This window comes from Rousettus aegyptiacus, unplaced genomic scaffold, assembly GCF_014176215.1.
Source record: "Rousettus aegyptiacus isolate mRouAeg1 unplaced genomic scaffold, mRouAeg1.p scaffold_m13_p_6, whole genome shotgun sequence".
NCBI lineage: Eukaryota > Metazoa > Chordata > Mammalia > Chiroptera > Pteropodidae > Rousettus > Rousettus aegyptiacus.
In genome coordinates this window covers 98,965,563-98,985,655 of record NW_023416309.1, presented here as the reverse complement: position 1 = coordinate 98,985,655, position 20,093 = coordinate 98,965,563, and the positions used below count along the sequence as shown (strand labels likewise).

Here is a 20,093-nt window from a genome sequence, read left to right as displayed (position 1 = left end):
TGCCTCTCTTCAAAATGTCACAAGCACTGGGCTGGGCCGTTGGTGCCTGCTTCCATGTCTGCAGGGGAAGGGGGTTGGCCTCAGGATCTGAGCCAGGCTTCTAATCTCTGGTCGGGAGAGAAGATCAGACTTGTATTCCGCACTGGGGTTCCAAGGTCTGTGGGGGTAGGGAGGGTTGGCAAAGGTCTCTTTTTAGATTGTGTGCCTGAATTTATGTGTCATTGGTTCCCTACCGTCTTTATCTTTCGGAATTTCCCTTAAAGGGGGGCAAGAAGGGAGCCTCTTTTGGGTTCCATGAATCAGGTGAGGGGAAAAAAGAGAGTTTTTCCTGAGTCCCATGCTCGAGGACATCTTGCCACGGTTCCTCGCGGGGAGACGAGGTGGTAGACAGCACAGAGGAAGCCGGTGTTGGGCTCTGCACCCACTCCTGCCCCTGGGGTCCCTCTGGGTACTGCTTTCTGCCAACAGCAATATGCCTCCTAACACAAGCATTTGTCCCTCAGCCAAAGTCCTCACTGCCCCTCCACTGGGGAATTATAGGGCTGGGCCGGGTGGGGGACCGTCCTCTGGAAAGAGAACAGAAGTGCTCGTTGGGTGGGGCCTTCACTTACTCACAACCTTGCGAGTTCTTGGCGTGGCAGATTTGGGGAGCCCACAGCCTCAAGTGTCTGTCTCAGCATTGTCTTCTGAGCGCCTAAGCCTGGTGGGGGCGGGGGCTCCCTGACATCTGCTTTGATGGTAGAGAGGGTGGGGGGAGAAGGAGGCTCCGCCTTTCTTCTGGGAGCAGCTGATCCTCAGGGAGAGCGTTGGAGCCTCCAGCGGGGGCTGTCAGGGCCTGTCTGGGGAGATGGGACGTGTCAGACAGCCCCAGACACGACCACATTCCTCCCAACATGCCTACTGGGGTCCGGGCAGCTGAGGGGCTGGCTGGAAGGCTGGGTGCTGCCAGAGAGGGTGCCTTTAGAGGTTGTCTGGGAGATGTGGGACAGCTGAAGTCCTGATATACAAATTTCCAAGGCAGACAGAGATAGACCCCTGGATATGTTTCCTAATCCTTGGGGTCTTGGGAGACTGGGACCCTTGAGTCCAGATACTGGCACTCCCTCTCCTCCCTGCCAAATCCCTTGGTCCAGCTCCACAAGGGGATCTGACAGGGGTGCCTGAGCCAGCCCCTCCCACCGGGGCTGCCCTGGGGGCCTGAGCAGAGACTTGGGGCTGGAAGCGCAGAGGCTCCGGCAGGCCTGTTCCCGAGGTGCCAGGTGCCGTCTGCCCTCCCCGGAGCCCAGACCGAGCTACGATAGTGCTAACCAGCTTGGTGCCACCCTCGGCTTACAAAACCCTTTCATATAGCTGAATTGGATTCCGGGAGCTGACTCTGAAGTAGGCAGGGCGTGCGATATTTACTCTCACTTTACAGATGAGCAAACTGAGGCTCAGAGAAGTGGCTGGTCTTGGGTTGCACAGGAGTAAATGGTAGAGCCAGGACTCATTGACCGCACACTCTTTGCTGACATCTCTGGTTGTGGCTATGATACCACCTGCCCTTGGCCAGAGCGGGCAGCCAGCTCGATGGGCTCATCCTCAGGTGTGTGGAGGATCTTTGGGTCTGTGCCCAGGGTGGGGAGAGCTGCCTGGATTTCCCTTTAATGCGGATATTATCGAGGTGGAAGCCTGAGCCACCTGACTGGCTGGACATGCTTTAGAGATGTGATATAGCCTCGTTAGCACAGCCCAGCGGGTCAGACCTGTGAGGGCCCCAAGACCCTCTCATCTCTTTTTATAGATGGCAATGCTGATGGGGTAGCTCTGTGCCTGATGTGACCTTGCCATGCTGGTGTTCCTCCAGCCAAGTGCCGCCTGCAGTGGTGGGCTTCCGCTTCGTGAATGTTAAAGGCTTACCTAGTTAAGTAGGTTTATGGAGCAGAGACCCCGCTCTCTGCCACTTAGGAGCATGTGGGCTCCTAAGGTCCACAGCTCCCAGGGCCTGATGGGAAAGTGTAGCCCGCAGGCCCACACCTTCTCATGTGAATCATGCCTGGCGGGATAAGAAACCCAAAACATCCCAAACAATGAGTTTCCAGTAAAATATGACAGACATGATGAGGCGGAGGAGAGGAGGGAGCTGACTGGGAGTTGGCGCAGGCCCATGGGTGATGAAAGCCAAGGGGGGTGGAAAGCGCCAGGCCCGCCCCCTACTCATGGGTATAAAGCACCTGCATCCTTTTCCAACTTACCTGGCACCTTTCTCTTCTCTCTGCCAGTTGCTCGCTCACTCACCTCCCTCCTCAGCACCATGACCACCTGCAGCCGCCAGTTTACCTCCTCCAGCTCCATGAAGGGCTCCTGTGGCATCGGTGGCGGCTCCAGCCGCATGTCCTCTGTTCTGGCCGGAGGGTCCTGCCGGGCCCCCAGTGCCTACGGGGGCCTGTCTGTCTCCTCCTCCCGCTACTCTTCTGGGGGTGGCTATGGGCTGGGGGGCGGCTATGGCGGCGGCTTCAGCAGCAGCAGCAGCTTTGGTGGGGCTCTGGGTAGCGGCTTTGGTGGAGGATATGGTGGTGGCCTTGGTGGTGGCCTTGGTGGTGGCCTCGGTGGTGGCTTTGGTGGTGGCTATGGTGGTGGCTTTGGTGGTGGCTTTGGCGGTGGCGATGGACTCGTGGTGGGCAGTGAGAAGGTCACCATGCAGAACCTCAACGACCGCCTGGCCTCCTACCTGGACAAGGTGCGCGCCCTGGAGGAGGCCAACGCCGACCTGGAGGTGAAGATCCGTGACTGGTACCAGAGGCAGCGGCCTGCTGAGACCAAGGACTACAGCCCCTACTTCAAGACCATCGAGGACCTGAGGAACAAGGTGTGTGGTCCGGGCAGCAGGAGGTGCCATTCCAGCCACCTGACTCTGGAGCAATAGATGCCTCAGGTCACTGGCACCTTGCAATTCCTAGACAGGACAGACCTCTTCCTCTGGCCCTGGACACCCCCAACAGAGCTGGTCAGTAGGGAGACAGTTTCCCCTCTTGCCTTGTTCATGCCTTCCTGGGTTCCAGATCCTCAGACCATGTGAGACAAGGAATCCCTACTTTTATGTCTCACAGAGGAAAAAGTAGAAGCTTTGAGAGGTGCTCAAAGGTACACAGCAAATTAATGGCAGAGCCGAGGCTAGAACGCTTATGCCCCACCTGTCAGTACAGGAGGTAGCTACCTGTTCTCCAGCACAGGGGAGGAGAGAGGTTGTAACGGGACTAGGCGAGACGCACGAACCATTCATTAGCTCATTAGTCTGGGCCTGGCGGCTGCCGCCCGTGAGCCTTGGCACCGGCTGGCTCCTCCCCACAGCCAGGCGGGCACGGGAAACCCACAGAGACAATCAGTGGCGGCCCAGCTTACATACCCTGTGCAGGAGGGAGCCTGGGAGCTTTTGTCATCTGACTCTAGTCCCCTGCTTCCTGCTCCCACATTACCCCAGGAGCCCTGGTGTCTGACTCTGACGCATTACGTGGATTAGGAAAATTAGGTGATGAGGGAGAAAACTCCAGCCAATCCAAAGTTCAATTTGTCTTTTTCTCCTGCCAACTGGGTCTCATCTTTTAGAGAGCCTCATCTGAGATTCCATGCTCTGAGGGCTTGAAAAGGGAAGTGCATGCCTGCAGAGGACGGGCAGCGCTGGCTTATGCAGAGAGGAGAATTCAGATGGGGGATGGGGTCTCGTCTGTAGGTAGGGGACTTGAGGCCCCGATACCTGTTTCTGGTTTTGCAGTGAGTCAGCAGGAAAACCAGACCAGAGCTCAAGAGCTTTAGATTCTAAGGCCGGGGTTCTTTCTACCCCATCTGCTGACTCTGAGTCAGCAAAGTCCTGGGTCGAAGCTCGACTCCTGGAGGTTAGCCTTTCGGCTGTTGTGGCGAAAGTTCGTGGGAACAAGGGGGAACTTAGGCAAGAGCATGAAAGCAAAGGCCTGTTGCCAGCGGCAGCGAAGCTTGGCTGCTGATGGCCATTCGACCCATGACCTGTGCCCTTTCCATTGCAGATCCTCACGGCCACTGTGGACAATGCTAATGTCCTCCTGCAGATTGACAATGCCCGCCTGGCCGCAGATGACTTCCGCACCAAGTGAGTTCACAGTGGTGGCCCAGAACATCCAGTCTTCCCAGAGTGGGGCAGTGTTCCCTATACAGAGTCAATGAGTGCTGGGATGGCTGTGTGAAAACCCTTTAAGGTGCTCGTAAAAGTACAAGATTCCTGGGCCCCACCCTCTGAGTTCTGATCCAGTTATTTTTAATGGACTAACCTAGTGATTCTGATTCAGAGCCAGGTTTGAGAGCCACTATTATAGCGAGAGGCACTCCCCACTTCCCCACGTGCCCACGAAGTTTAGGAGGCAGTCATATTTGGAGGTGTTCTGTGCCATTGGTTGGCTGAATCCAGAAGCATCTCCCTTCCCCGAATTCTGCAGCATGAGGAACTGCATTACTCTCTGCCCATCCTGGGAATGTTCAAATCCGAGCAATCGATGGGTACTGTGTCCAACCACGCCATTTTTGATATTGGCTTCCTAAACCACTTACAGGGTGCCGGCTATGGGAAGAAGCCGCATGGGGAAGAGAACAAAGCCTTCCGTGTGGTCACGATGGGTTTCTCATTCGTTTTCTCTTGGGTCATTGCAGATACGAGACGGAGCTGAACCTGCGCATGAGCGTGGAGGCCGACACCAACGGCCTGCGCAGGGTGCTGGACGAGCTGACCCTGGCCAGAGCCGACCTGGAGATGCAGATCGAGAGCCTGAAGGAGGAGCTGGCTTACCTGAGGAAGAACCACGAGGAGGTGAGAGCTACATGGAAGAACCAGCTTGGAGAATAGCTGGGAGGGAAGCGATGGAATTGAGGGCAATGTTCAGGCCAGGGACACCTCCGCCTGGGGAACCCCAACAGGCTGCCGCGGTGAGGCTCCTCACTGTGGACTGTTCTCTGGTTGTGCAGGAGATGAACTCCATGAGAGGCCAGGTGGGCGGAGACGTCAACGTGGAGATGGACGCCGCCCCCGGCGTGGACCTGAGCCGCATCCTGAACGAGATGCGCGACCAGTACGAGAAGATAGCGGAGAAGAACCGCAAGGACGCCGAGGACTGGTTCTTCAGCAAGGTGGGTGTCATTCAGGGTGGCAGGGGCCGAGGAATCCCGCCTCTCAGGGACTTTCGCTCAGGGCGAATGATGTCTTTTTCTTTTCTTCAGACAGAGGAGCTGAACCGCGAGGTGGCCACCAACAGCGAGCTGGTGCAGAGCAGCAAGAGCGAGATCTCCGAGCTCCGGCGCACGGTGCAGAACCTGGAGATCGAGCTGCAGTCCCAGCTCAGCATGGTAGGGCTGCTGCCAGGCCGGGGGTGGGCCCAGGACTAGGGGGGAAGGAATGACCAACTCAGTGATCCCTGACCCTCTTTCCCTCCATCGCAGAAAGCATCCCTGGAGAACAGCTTGGAGGAGACCAAAGGCCGCTACTGCATGCAGCTGGCTCAGATCCAGGAGCTGATCGGCGGCGTGGAGGAGCAGCTGGCCCAGCTGCGCTGCGATATGGAGCAGCAGAACCAGGAGTACAAGATCCTGCTGGACGTGAAGACGCGGCTGGAGCAGGAGATCGCCACCTACCGCCGCCTGCTGGAGGGCGAGGATGCCCAGTGAGCGCCCTGCCCTTCCTCCCAGTACAGCCCCCGCTATTTACTCACTGCCCCCACGTGTCTAATAATCTTGCTCCTTTCTGTCTTCACAGCCTCTCCTCCTCCCACTTCTCCTCTGGCTCTCAGTCGTCCAGAGATGGTAAGACCACCCCCAGTTTCCCAGTAGGTCTAGGGAGTTGGATAGGGGATTCTTGAGCGGTTGTGTTTTATCATCCAGTATCCCTTATAAATTGTTTTCTAAACCCTCCTTAAGTCTAGGAGCTGGTGGCCTCCACTTTTCACTTTTGTCAGCCAGTATGGCAGACTTCATGGTTCTGGTGGTCAGCACCATGGACAGGATCTGACATGGCTCTGCCCACCATGGGTCAACCTGGGTCTATTTGGGTCAATCTGGACTGAACCAGTTCTGTCCGAGTTCTTGGGAGGCCCAAGTAAGAGGACACAGACTGCATTCTTGGCTCTAGGGAGCCCATGTGCTGATGATATCAGTGCTGGGACAAGAGCAGTCAATGAAGAGATAATCAGGGGAGAGGGCAGCAGGAGGCCAGTTCCTTTAAGTCCCCGCGGCTCCTGGGCCTTCCCACTTCGGATTTCTCCATTGCCTGTCACCCACTGGTAACGTCTTCTTTCCCCTCTTCCCCAGTGACCTCCTCCAGTCGTCAGATTCGCACCAAGGTTGTGGACGTGCACGATGGCAAGGTGGTGTCCAGCCACGAGCAGGTCCTTCGCGCCAAGAACTAAGGCTGCTCAGCACCGCTCAGGCCTAAGAAGCACTGCCCCCCACCGTGTGGACACAGATCTCACACACGGATCTGCTCGCCTGCTTCCCAAACACTTCACACCTGAGCCCTGCCTCACCCTTGGCCCCTCTTGGCATTCAATAAAGCTTCATTATCTGAGTTGCACAACTCCTGCCTCTGCTTGGTCATTGTCAGTAGTGGAGGTGGGGAGCAAGTAGGGGAAGCATCTCACTGGAGTTTGTCATAGCACCTGGCTGTAGCCTCTGGGACTGGGAGAAAGGGCCTGGGGGAGGGTTGGGCTCAGGTCCCAGGATGGCTTTCACCATCTCAAAAGAGAGAGATAGATGTATGTACCAGGTCACGTATGGTGTCTCCTAGGGCATGGCGGCACATTCATTAATTCACTCATTCATTCATTCATTCACCAAACATTTTTGAGTGTCTTTTTTATGCCAGGCATTGTGCTGGGGATTGTCATCGGGGATTTCTTTAAGAAGATATTGAGCTATCGATCTTCTCTTCCTACCCCCCAATTGGCATACACATGTTTGCATTCAATTCATGAGGTTCATGGGTCCCCTGCAGCTCATCAGCGGAGGTCCCTGAGCCCAGTAAGAATTCACGCTAAGAGTTTTGTCTCCCTCCATCCTAGCTGCTCTTGCCTCCAGAGCTAGGTCGGAATCCCGCCTGCTCTTGGTTGATGTAGAGCAAGTTGATTATCATCTCTAAGCCTCAATTTCCACATCTGAAAGTGAGTGTAATGACAGTACCTCTCTTACGGACTCGGACTCAGACTCGGACTCGTTGTGAGGATTCGCTGGAAGAGCGCATGTGAGGCCACTAACACAATGCCTGGCGCAGTGCAGGCTCAGAGCACCACTGTGCGAGCGATATTAGGGCAGCTAGTCTTCATGCGCGGGACTCTCCGTCCATGGAGAGGCCGTTTTTAGAGGCTTTGAGAGCAGATCAACTGGTTTTTAACTCTGGCTCTGCTCTGCATTAGCTCTGTGATCTTGGAAAGCCTTGATTGCTCCTCTTATCCAGTAAGCATGGTGAACTCTGATTTTTGGAGTCTATGTGGGAATCCAGTGAGTGAATGTACCTTAAAAGCCAGGGGTGTAGGAGCTTCCTCTGGTGGAGAGTATCCTTTCTTCTCTTTGGGGGGCTGGACATGGAGGAGCAGGGGAGGACCTTACCTGAGTGAATAGTGAAAATTCCAGAGGTGGGTAGGGCTCATTGCCTGGAGCTAGGAAAGAGTTGACTAGTCACCGTATAAATTTCAACAGCTCATTCATTTGGCTGCATGAATGAAGCTTCTAAGGAGAGCCAAAGCTGGAACTTGGGGTTAAAGAAAGATGCAGTTTTTGAGGCCAAGGTGGTTAAAAGCCTAGGTTTTGAAACCAGATGTCCTGGGTGGAGTCCTGGCTCCTACACTGACTAGTCTGGAAGAGTATGTGCAAGATCCTCTTTTATAAAATGGGGAATGAAACCCTTACTCCATAAGCCTGATGAAGGATGAGATGATCTCATGCAGGCAACTAGTTTAGCATCGTGTTTGGCACACAGTCGGTGCTTTATAAATGGTAGCCTAAGAGGGTGAGTTATTAGCAAAGGGAATGAAGTAATGCTGGGTTTTTTTTGTGATCCCCATCTTCACTCCAGGGAAGAGAGGTCTGCTTTGTGTCCCCGAAACTCCTGGATGTCTTCTGACCTGACTTTTGGCATTAAGAAAGGTTTGGTCTGCAGGTGATCTCTGGTTGAGGGTGGGCCATCCTGGAGGTGAATGACTAGAGTTTTGGAGGTATGAGGGGATGATTCATGGAGGAGGGAGGGATGTTTGAAAGAGCTCCCTCAGAGGTTGGGACTGGATGATTTTGCGACCCTAGAAGTGATTGAACTCTGGGCGGCGGGGGTAGGGGGGGGAAGCTGTGTGACTCTCCTAGGGATACTGGACCCTGGGGGCCAGTGTTCTGAGATGGGCAACAAGCTCAAGTGTGGCACAGAATCTGGGGAGTGTTTTGCATTTGGGAGGCTACATGGGCCGGGACAGAAAACAAAATATCAGCAGTCACAGTGAGGACTGAGCCCAGAATGCTCTGCGCTGTGAAAGAATTCTCAGGCATCACTCTGCCTTGGAGGTGGTCAGATGAAAGTTTCCACCCCGACAGAGATGCGCGTTAGGGGAATACAGTAACGTGGGTTACTATGTTACACTTGGGTGTTGGTGGGGTCAGCATGAGAGGTTGTCATCGCTGTCTAGAGGGAGTACAGGGAGAGCGGGCTTGTCTGATGGAAAAGATGGCAGCTGGAGGCAGCTTGGCTAAAAGCAGGTTCAGAAGTGCAAGAAGAGGGAGTCAAGCAGTGAGTTTCGAGGCGATCCGTCCCTGTGTGGCTTGGTCCTAGAAGAAAAGAGCTGGCGGAGCAGCTGTTCCATAGTTCCACATGGGGTCTACTCCCCTCTGAGGTGCCCCTAGCACCACGCCCCACTGGGAAGAGTGGAGTCAACAGTTTGGGTCCTGTTGCTGGCCAGTGCTCTCATCCACAGGCTTGGTGCCACCAGCACGCATGTAAGACCTGGGCCAGCCACTCTGACCACGGCAAGACTGCCTCCTCACCTTTACCCCAGATCTAACCCATGAGAAACCTGGAAAGCGACTCCACAGCGCAGACTAGTGGAAGCAGGAGGAATTGGCCTTCAGAGTCCTGGGTGGGTCCCAGGGCCCCTCTGGCTGCACTTCCCCCAGTGCAATCTGGGGGGAGCGATCCTCACCCCGCCCTCTTAGAATGAAGAGGGGGTAGTGCTGGGAGGGCCACAGAGACATCTCCTCCAGCCTCCTCGTTTCGGGGGAACAGTGGCCTGTTCCATGTCCTACAGACTGAAAGTGCCGGGCCCCGCCCCGTGCTTGGGCTCCCAGTCCCTGATCAGGCTTGTGCTTCATTCCTGTTCTGTTCTCTTTCAGAGATGGGATGGAGATGAGAGTCCGATGAGACCAGCGTGGATTCTTCTTAGCTGACTCCAAGGTTTTTTGTTTTATGGGAGGGGACCCACCTTGAAATTCTGGATCCCTTTTAGTTTTGGGGGCTCTTTTTATTGAGAAAGGACTTCAGATAGGGCCAGGGAATTTTACAGGCAACAAGTGGCACATGCCTCTATAGTTACCTGACCAGGTGAACGGTCTTCCCCAAGGCCACTGGTGACCGGGTTTGAGTAATTCAGCCAACTAGTCCTACAGGTTGCCGTCAGAGAAGGCGCCCCAAGGAGGCCCGAAGCCCAGAGACACAGGACAGGCACCAGCTCTGAGGACCTGCCCCTTGCTGGGCCGTCACAGTGGTCGGCAGCGCCACCTGCGTGGAGCCGGGGCTGAGAAAGGAAACCTTTTTCCTTTGAGATACCCTGATAACTTTGGGGTGACTCAGCAAGCATGGGAGAAGGGGCAAAAAGAGACAGAGAGATAAAAACGGAGAGAGAGAGAGAGAGAGAGAGAGAGAGAGAGAGAGAGAGAGAGAGAGTGTCAGACAGAGAAAGACAAGATGGAGAAGGCCCTGGGCTAGGACTAGGTAGTGAGGATCATTCATTCATTCACTCACTCACTCACTCACTCACACACACATTTTTTTGAAGCTTACTGTTCTAGGTGTGCGTGAACCTAGGGGTGAATTGAGACGGACTGAACAAGGAGAGAGACAAAGTGAGGAGAAATGCAGAGAGGGCCCCGGAAAGTGTGTGAGGCTGGGGATGAACAGAAGGGAGCCTGAGCCTCGTGTCCGTCTTGGCTCCCACTCACTATAGGACAAACCCCGCTCTGTCTGCTGTTTGTTTAGCTCTGTGACTGTGCCCAAGATACTTATCCTCTCTGAGCCTCAACTCGCTCACCTGTAAAAAAAACAATTTGAAAATGAGCCCCTGCCTCATAAAACGACTGCACAGAGTACGTGCGACAGGGCGGCAAAATGAGGGTCTTGCCTGGAGCACTGGAGGGCCCTTGATGGAAAAAACCACAGTCCTTTAACTTTGTCCTTTAACCTCTCAGCCCACTTCACACAGGGCCTTGATTTTAATGGTGGCTCAACAGACTACAGGAATGGACTCATCATAAGCGAGAGGGCTGAGAACGCAAGTCATCCATATGGTCCAAGGGCAAGTCAGGGGGCAGACACGATGCCAGCGGCAGTCAGGACGATGACCCACACACCAACAGCTTTACAGCATTAGCTCTTAATCCTCACAACAACCTCATGAGGTCAGAACTATTTTTTGCCACCAAAATCTTTTGGTTGACCCAACCCACTGCCCTTTAGTCACACTGGCATTCCGCCCTGGCAGTCCCATTGCTCCTTCTCATCTTGGGACATTGGCACACGCTGTCTGTTCCTCCCCCAGGATGCTCTTCTCCTGGCTCACTCCTACTCATCCTTTATTCAAGCGTCTCTCTCTCTCTGTTTCAGGGATACCCTCCCTGATCTCCCAGACGAGGCCACACCCTCATTATGTGTTCCCCATTTTTCCAACAGCACTCACCCCAGTTTTGAATTATACACTTATTCAGAGAGGGGAAGCAACTTTCCCAAATAAGTGGAAGACCCTGGTTTTAGACTCAGACCTGTCGGCTCTAGACCTCTCTGCTTGGTGCATCCTTGCAGATACAAGGCTGGAGTGTCAAGACTCAAGTGGAGGAGTCTTCTGACGGCCCACCCCATCCTCCCACCTTCGCCCATGCTCCTTGGTTTGGCGGAGTCCGGAGTCCGGCCAGATGAGGTGGTGGTTGGCGCCTAAGTGTGAGGAAAGAATCAGCATTGACAGACAGGTGCAGGGGCGGGACCATGCCATACCTGCCCTCTCTCCTCTAGCAGCCAGCCACATGATGACTCAGCGCTCTCCCTGGGCCCCGCTTGGGCTTAATGACAGACCATAAGTGGGGAGGAGCAAGTGGGGGATGTGAGCAGCTGGTTCCAGGCCAGCAGCAGGGTTCCCATGGCCAGAGGAGGGCTGTCCTTGTTCCCCCCAAGTCCTCGTAGCCCTTGCCTTTTGTGGATACTTCATAGATGGAATCTGTTTGGTTCCCTTTCTGCTCCTCAGTCTGCCTGAGTCCTTAGAGCCCCGTCTCCCCAACTCTTTCCCACTCCAGGGGCTGGCACTGTGGGTGCAGGCTGCAGCCTTGTACGCGGGCTGAAGAGAGGCGGTGCCGATTCTCCCTGCGTCTCGGGTGCCAGGGCGCCCTGAGCTGCGTGTGCTCCACTCCTTGCTGTCCACAGGGGGTGTTGCAGGTGGGACTCAGAGGGCAGCCCCTGAGCCCTGAGAGGGTAGAAGAGTGAGCCATGTCACATGGCCTAGAAGAAATCGCTCACTCAAGCTGGAGTGTTCTCAGCCTCCCTCATCCTTGAACTCATCTTGCCCAGTCCGGTTCTCCATGCCAGGCAGAGAGCTTGGAGGAAGGGAAAGGAAGACACCCAGGTGTGACTGGAGTAAGATCAGGCCACAGGAGTTGTGTGGCACAGCCAGATCTTCTTCGTATTGGAAGAAGGGCCAGATGTGGACTGACAAATGTGGGGAGCAGAGCCACGCCTGGGGAGTAGTTGGGCATTCATGCAGAGACCCCTCCAGACAAGGCCTCACATAAGCACTGTCTTTGGGGCCCCTAAGAACTCTGATGAAGGAGCTTCTCATGAGGAAACTACGGCCAAGGCCCAAGGGACAGGGAAGCTGGGGCTGGGAGGCAGCCCTTCTCTCTCCATTCCACTGCTCCCCGGAGTCCCAGCGAGCAGGCACTGGAGCAGATGTGCAGGACAGCCTGGATATGGAGGAGAGGCCTGGGCCTTCCCAGCGCTCAGGGAAGGCAGGGGAGCTGGCTGTGATCAGGGGAGAGAAACAACGGTAGAAGTCCAAAATTCAGGGAAAAACCAGGTTTGACAGACAACCTGGAGCCCACGTCAGGTGTTTGCCTCAATGGACCCCAGGAGGTGGACGTGGGAAGAGGGTCAATTGTGTAGTGGTCCCACTGGCAGCTTCCCTGGCAGCTGCTGTGGAGTTCTGAGGATAGTAGCCTGCTGCTCTGAGCCGAGTGGAAGTTAGGGAGGCCAGAGGGTGGGAAGTTCAAGGGGTGACTGAGGGCAGGGGTTAGAGGGCTTGGGACCAGGGCTGGAAATAGGCTATGTCTCAAGAGAGCCCACTGGGCAGGGGTGCCTGAGCTGGGAGCTTCTGGGCAAGCAGCAGGTCTCAGCTGCCCCAACACCGTCAGGCCTGGGCCTTCGGGTCCCCCAACATGAATGGATTTGATGAGAATGGACAGGCGGGGCCCCCAGAGTCACCGCTCTCTCCTTGCCTGTTCACCCAGCTCTGCCAACCCCTCCTCTGTCGAGCTCGGGCACCTGGGTCCTGGGGTTTACCCCCAGAGTGGTGGCATCAACATGGGGAGTAAGGGGAGGAAGTCAGAAGGACAGAATCATCCCTGGTCTCCAGTCGCATGGCAGGCAGATGCTGGGCTTACCAGCTGAGCGTGGTGCGGGAGCCTGGGAAGGTTTACAACCAACGCACTCGCCACCAACCCTGGGCTAAGTGTTTCCTGTGTGTTGGGCAGTCTCAAAATACCTTCAATATTTTTTTGTACTACCTGTTTGATTTTAAAACATATTTCATGATATCTGCTTGCATATTTATTTAACGCATTTTGGTACATCAGTTCACCTTTCATTTCAACAAAGATATATTTATGAAGGAAATCCAGTATTACTACCGAAAAATGAAAATCAGAATCATTGCCAAAAAATAGAAGGAAATGATATAAATAACTTATCATCTAACTAGATACTGTTGCTTCCTCAAGGTTCCGAGCCCAAGGCCAGCTTTGGTTTTGTTAAACAGGGTGATGAACAAGTGTGGATGGATGAAGAGGACACAGTGCCCAATTGCAATTTTCTCCTTGGCTGATCAGAAGTTTGAAAGATGGTGAGAGGAAGTACTTTATGTACCAAGCGACTCAATGTTATCTGACAGTGTCTGTGCATTGCCTGAAAGCATCTCAGGAAACACTGGTCCTTCATGAAGCCTAAACATCTTTAGCTTCAGCCCAGAGGTCATTGCCGACCACCCAGGCCTCTCTCTTCTTACTTTTAGTTCCTTTTTAGTTCTTAGCATCTTCTACCTGGAATGAGCAGTTATCTTTCCTTCATCCCATCTGTGTCAGGATCCTGCTCGGACCAGACCTGGCGCTAGGCACTGGGGCCAAGACAAGATGAGCAGGCACAGGCATAGAGGAATTCCTACTGTGGGCACTGAGACACAATATGGAAAGTGCGAAGTCAGAGGGGGAGAATGCAGGAAGGCTTCCTGGAGAAGGAGGCACACAGAAGAGTAGCCAAAAATGAGTAGGAGTTTTCTGGGTAGAAAAGAGAGGGACATTTCAATTGGAGGGAACTGGAAGCAAGGAGCATTCTCTGAGGTATGAATGGTGCTTGGGAACATTATGTGGTTTGGTTAGAGAGTACGGGGAATGAGGATAAGAGCTGGGGCTGGAACGGAAAGATCAGGATGGGCCTTCAGTACCAGGAATGTGGACCTTGTCTTGGGTGGTGAAGGGAAGTCAGTGGAGTGATTCAGTCAGACATGGATTGGAAAGGCCGCTTCGGCTCCTGCATGGTGGGGGTGGGGGTGGGGAGTCAGAAGGACTAAGAGAGACAGGGAGTGCAGCCAGGAGCTGGTGGTCCAGGTGAGGGCAGAGTTGAGAGCAATTGGAGGTTTTAGAGTGATCAGAGGCAGCCTAACGTTTCCTGAGCTCTTCTCATGCGTCTCTTTTCAGGAAATGGGCACACTACTAGTATTATTGTTTTACATAGGATGGAACAGAGGCACAGAGTAGTTAGGTAATTTATTATTAGTCATCCTTCAGGGACCAATTTAATTGCTACCTCATCCGTGAAGTTTCTTGATCTCTCATAGCCACAAGTCATCTCTCTTTTCCTTGAACTCTTCTAGGATACTTTGGACATTGTAGTAGACTGTGGGCTCCTTAAGGAGAAATATCTCACTGGTGTCTAAACCCCACAGAGTCTTTTGTAGCAGATCTTCAAATATTTGCTGAATGAAGGAATGAAGGCCACACTGAATGTTCTTGTTGAAGGCTGTGAGGGTCTGTGCCGTGTGCCAGATTTTGGGAGCTCCTCTCATCTCTTGAGCATCTTCCTAGATGGGGTCCTCACCTCCTATGGCTTCGCCTGGACTTTTGTGCTCCCAGTAGTGGGTCATAGCAGGGGAACACGGGTTCCACGCCATCTCCTTCTTTTTAGATTGTGACTATGATAGCGAATAACAACAAGACTCTTCTGGACATTGACAATACTCGTCAATGACATTAGGTAACTTTGGGATGAAATGAGTCTTTCTCCTTCTCCTCATCCTGCTCCTCCAGCCTTCTGATAATTTTGTAAGCAGCTAATGGTCTGTATTAAATTCCTTTCTGTTAAGAAACTGAGATTTGTTTCTGTTTCTTAAAACCGAATCTTAACTAAATCAGGATCTTGGTGGGCTGCTCAAATATATTGGTCCTAAAACCCATGATTAATTGACCTCCTCATGGATCCCCACAGATTTTTATCATTTTTCTTGCTCTTCCAGCTTGTTAGCATTGACCACCAATCTGTTCTCTGTCACTCGATTCCATCTCTACTGAAATCAAGGGGCCTAATTCTACTGTAGCATCTCCTACTCACATCTTCAGAGAACAACTGTTACTGTTCTTCTAAAAGAAGCTATGTTCCCTCGTACTTAGGTATTTAGTAATTGCCAAAGTCTAGACACTGTCTTCCGAGCTCTCATTGTTGGGGAATGGTTGAATGGGTTCCACATGGTAACTCCACTCTAATATTCCTATTTTTCTAGCTGGTGGCATGCATTCCTCCTTATTACAACAAGGATTTTTTTGGGAAACTCAACTGCGTTTTATATAGCCACCATTGAGTTCAATTTCTGCCGCCCAACTGAGGAAATATTTAGACCCACTCCCAGATACTCTGACTGCTTGTAGTCCAGAACAAAGGAATTTAAATATAATACTCTTTCTTTCAGCTCTCCACTACAGTTAGAAAAAAACTAGTTGATCCCTGTTTTGTCACAGCATGCTATGGGCTTCTAGAACCCCATAATTTAATAATAGCTAGGTTTTTACTGCCTTCGGGCTCATCTAGGCAAAATAACCATTTTGATGCTCTTATCATTCATTCAACAACCTTTATTGGATAAGTATCTATTAAGCTCCTTCTATGCCAGACACTATTTATTGAACAAAAAAAGACAAAGATTCCTGCCTACGTGGAGCTTACATTCTAGGTAGGGGGAGAGGAAACAATAAATGTAATAAGTAAATCAATTTTTATAATGTCTTTGAAGGTGCAAAGATAAGTAAGGAATGGTAAAGGGGAGCTGGAGTGCTGTGGTAGGGTGGGGAGGATTGCGACAGTTAATAGGGTGGCCAAGTTCAGGGTCATTGAGAAGGTGAAGTGTAAGCAATGACTTGATAGAGAGAGGGAGCGAGTCAGGCTGATAATATGTGGCGTGGGTGTGTGAAGGCCCTACGGTGGGAAGACAAGTAAGGAGGCCAGTGGAGCTGGAGCAGAGTGAGTGAGGAAATCCTGAGTGAGTAGTGGAAGATGAGGTTAGAGAGGTAAGCGGGTGGCTATATCAGATAGGGCTTTGTGGGACACTCCGGAGAGCTTGATTTTTATGCTCAGTGAAATGGGGAGACACTGAAAACAGCTGAAAGTTAAGGGCTCCAAGATTGCAGACGCCAGAGGAGCAGGATGCCTGACTTTACTGCCTGGAGGGGAGGCTTCGGGAGACCTGCTTAACCAGGGACAACCACATCAGTCCTTATGTGAGCCTGTAAAAAACACTTACCCTGTAAAGTCGGCGAGTTTTGAGGTTGTTATAGCAGCTAACATTGGTGAGCATGACTAACGCACAGGATTTCAAGCAGAGAAGTAGCACCATCTAAGTTACATCTTAACAGATCTCTTCGGCTGTTGTTTAATCAGAGGCCGAGGGAAGCAGAGGGACCAGTCTGGAGGGAGATAACCCAGACAACAAAGCAGGGATTATTGTGCCTGTTTTACAGATTAAAGAAACTCCAGCTCAGAGAGGTTAAGTAGCTTGTCTGAGGTGACACAGCTTATCAGTGACCAAGCAAAGACTCAAATTCAGTTAGCCTGGCTCGAAAGCTGGTATTCTGGCTTCAAACGATTATTAAACCTCCGCCGAGTACAGAGACAAGCAAATCCTATCAGCAGAGGCTTGTCAGAAATGCCCTTTGTGGGAAGCCATGATTATACAAAGAGCCGAGAAGAGGACTGATGACTTCATGCCTGTAGATTCTTTCCTGGGACCTCAGTCTCCCAACTCAGAAGGCCCTAGGCCTGTGCTTGCCAAGGGAAGAAAGGGTAAGTTATCGAATAGTGGAGGAATGAGAGTGACAACTGGATGGTCTCTGAAAATCCTTTTGGCTCCAACGTCTACGATGATTCCAACACTCATAAATCTCAACCACTTTGATCTCCTGAAATCCCCTTTCCTTCGAGTCTCTCCTACAGGCCAAGGCTGCTGCCGAGCCTCTTCGCCTCGGGGTACTCTGCTCTCTCCTTCTGTCGGGCCCGAACAGGAACCAAATCAGTTCCCTTTGGTGCTCCTCTTACTAGACTGGAAACCACCGGGACTATCTGTGAGAATTCTTACGAAACCTAAAGGAAAGTTGAAGGAAATGAACCACTACCGACAGCAAATAAAACCCTGGAGAAACAAATAAAGACGTAGTGAGCAGTCGTAAGGTGAGGGCGGGAGTCTCAATACTGCCTCTTAACGAACATATCTAACTGGGGTCTCCTCTATGTTAATCCCTTCTTCAGATCACTTATTTATCTGTTCATCTAGTCAACAAACATTTACTGGTGCCTTTTCTGCGTCAGGGGTTGGAAATGAATAAAACCGTGAACAAAACAGATGAGGTCTCTCTCTCCATGGGGCTCATGGTCTGGCGCTGGAGGAAGGTAAGTAGATTAATTGCCAAATGGTGCAGTGAGTGCAGCTGGCGATGGGAGGGGACACAGCGATGGCGGCTGGGGAGGCTTCCTGTGACAGGCACGAGACGGAGTCCGTATGCCTTCTGGTTTATCTCTCACAGCCGTGAGAGGTAGATACTGTTGCTTTCATTCACAGATGAGGAAACCGAAGTAACTTGCCCAAGGTTGGCCTGGCTCCGAATCTTGCCCTCCTTGCACAACGGACCTGGCCTCTTAGAAAGTTCGAGCACGTTCTAAGGTCAGAGATGGGCTTCTGAGAAGCAGAGAAGAACTGTTTGAGACACTCGTGCTGTCTTTGACACAGAACAAACTCTGTCATCTCTGGCCTTAGTTTTTCCTACGAAAGCACTTTGTCTGAGCTTGTGAAAGGAACGAGTGACTGAACAACTAAGGAAGGAAGGCGGGTGTCGGACCAGACAGTTGCTAAGCTCTCCTCCGCCCCAGCACTCTCTGGTTCTGACATTTGGACATCTTCGGATGGCTCCAATCTTTCTGAGCTTTCGGGAATCTCTCATCTAAGAATCTCTCGATACATCTTTGCTGCCACCGGCACCCTCAGCCTCAGGGACGTGCCATTGTCACCTTAACTCAGGCCAGACCCAGTCAACCATGATCCCTTTCATCTTTTCCCCTTAGCATGACTAAGATATGCCGGGGATTATCAGAAGGAACGTTCACCAAGACAGAGGGAAATCGCAGGAAAGTGAATCAGGAAAATACTAAACCTATAGAGTCGAGTTTGAGAGCTAAAATGGGGTGAGGGTAGAGAGGAAGGTTGGCTCCCAATGGAGCCCCGAGTGGAGCCTTTATTTATCTTTACCAAGTCATCGACCTCTTCATTCCAACATATGCCCATCAAAGACCTGCTCTGTGCCTGGCATGCAGCTAGTTGCTGGGTCTACAACAGTGACCCAGGCAGACACAGGCTCTGCCCCCTACAGTTTTACAGGGGAGATCAACGAGTGGCCGCCGCCACAAAACAGCGAGCTGAGAACCACCCTGGGGAAGTCCAGGGGCATTGGGGCACACCGCAGGGGTGTCTAGCCCAGTCTCAGAGGAAGTGCTGGGATGACGCCTGAATGAAGAGATGGATTTATCTTCATAGTTGATGGAAGTGGTGTGTGTGTGCGTACGCGCGCGCGTGTGTGCGCACACGCATGCACGTGCCTCGGGGGAGGTGAGTGTTTTGGGCAGGGGGAACTGCCTCTGTCGAGGCCTGGAGGTGACACCGAATGTGGCGCTGGTGGGGGAACTAGAACACGTTACAGGGCAGAGTGTGAGAGGGAGCTGGTGAGGATTGCAGGGAAGACACAGACGACATTCTCAGTGAAAATAAGACTGAACTACATCCTGAGGGCTGCAGATAATCCCACGCTCACTCTGCCCTTGCTTTTTCCTAGCTCCGTGGTGGGGGATGAGATTCTATTGGCCAAAGACTGCCCACTATCTTTGTTGCAGATAAATCCCTCCTAGGAGAGAGTGAGTCTGGCAAGAAGACGTGTGGTCTCCATTCTGGTTGAAAATTACATTGGAGCTAAGTAAGGAGTGTCACCCATCAAACTCCCAGCAGCTGCTTTCTCCAAGTAACCACAAGGGCCAGGTTACGTCACAGCTCCCACAGCTCCTCATGCTCACCCATCATACTCTGTCACTGCTGAGGCTGCCTCACCCCCCTGTCCCCAGCTGAGAGTGCTGCTCCCGAGTGGGTACCCTCCTCTCTCCAAGGGTGTGCTCCATCGATACCTGGAGTTCTCTGCCATCGTCATCCTCCGCCTCCATCCCATCCTCCTCCTTATTGCACCTGAACCTCCTCTGTGCTGGGGCTATGACAAATCTTTTCATGGGTCATCTACTTCCAATCCACAACCTCCCAAAGTCAATGAGGCTCAAACAGACACTGTAACGCAGCTGACAAAGGATCTGAATTGGTCTGACTCTCGAACTTACCCTCAGTGCCTCACGCCATCTAATATAATCACAGAGCACCTACTGTGCGCAGAGACGAACACCTCCCATGAGCAGGAAAGCTTTGGAAATCCTCTTCTTAGGAAGCAAGCAGTCACAGGTAAACGATGAGTGCTTGTCCCAGTTATATATATATTTTTTGTCTCTGAGCCTCAGTTTCCTCACTTGGGGTCCTCAGTATGTGCAACAAATGGAGTGACAATGAAGAAATGAGGGTGCTGGGTGAACAGTCTCCATGGACTTTTTGAGCCATGGAAATCAGCGGTTCCATAATCTCTCTGAATTTCCGCTGCTCCTGGGGGCTCACGTCCATCTCTGCCTCAGGGCCAGATAGTTCTCTCAAGTCCAAATGTGAACAAAACCACAATCCTTCCTTCCATTGCCTTCGACATGACTGGAACATGCTGGGATTTTCCAAGGAGCTTCTGGCAGCCCCATGGATACCTGGAGTAAACACAAAGGACACAAAGAAAATTCAAAACCCATAGCAAATAGTCATGTTTGAGGTGCAAAAATGTGCGTATGTGTTGGGGGAGGGGGAGCGTGCTCAAAGCATCCTCTTATTAGAGTTCCTAACTGGAGCCCCTTCCTGAATTCTTCGTGTCCCAGAATTTTCCAATGTATGTTCCTCGGGGTGTTAGAAACATAAGACAACTCCCACGAGAGT

The 20,093-nt window shown here is 52.3% G+C and overlaps 1 protein-coding gene across 1 annotated transcript; it reads left to right on the top strand.

The window, feature by feature from the left end:
- The first annotated feature begins 2,273 nt into the window (after window positions 1-2,273).
- Window positions 2,274-6,540, top strand: LOC107513879 (keratin, type I cytoskeletal 14). The gene is made up of 8 exons (XM_016151000.2): window positions 2,274-2,848; window positions 4,020-4,102; window positions 4,657-4,813; window positions 4,969-5,130; window positions 5,221-5,346; window positions 5,440-5,660; window positions 5,753-5,799; window positions 6,304-6,540. The coding sequence occupies exons 1-8, from the start codon at window positions 2,294-2,296 to the stop codon at window positions 6,399-6,401; spliced, it is 1,449 nt and encodes a 482-aa protein (XP_016006486.2). The 5' UTR covers window positions 2,274-2,293; the 3' UTR covers window positions 6,402-6,540.
- Window positions 6,541-20,093: the final 13,553 nt, after the last annotated feature.

What these genes read in the sequence shown, in the direction of transcription:
- LOC107513879 (XM_016151000.2), top strand. Translation starts at nt 2,294, where the DNA reads ATGACCACCTGCAGCCGCCAGTTTACCTCCTCCAGCTCCATGAAGGGC. An exon ending in TCGAGGACCTGAGGAACAAG is followed by an intron (nt 2,849 to 4,019) that starts GTGTGTGGTCCG and finishes TTTCCATTGCAG; the next exon opens with ATCCTCACGGCCACTGTGGA. An exon ending in GCAGATGACTTCCGCACCAA is followed by an intron (nt 4,103 to 4,656) that starts GTGAGTTCACAG and finishes GGGTCATTGCAG; the next exon opens with ATACGAGACGGAGCTGAACC.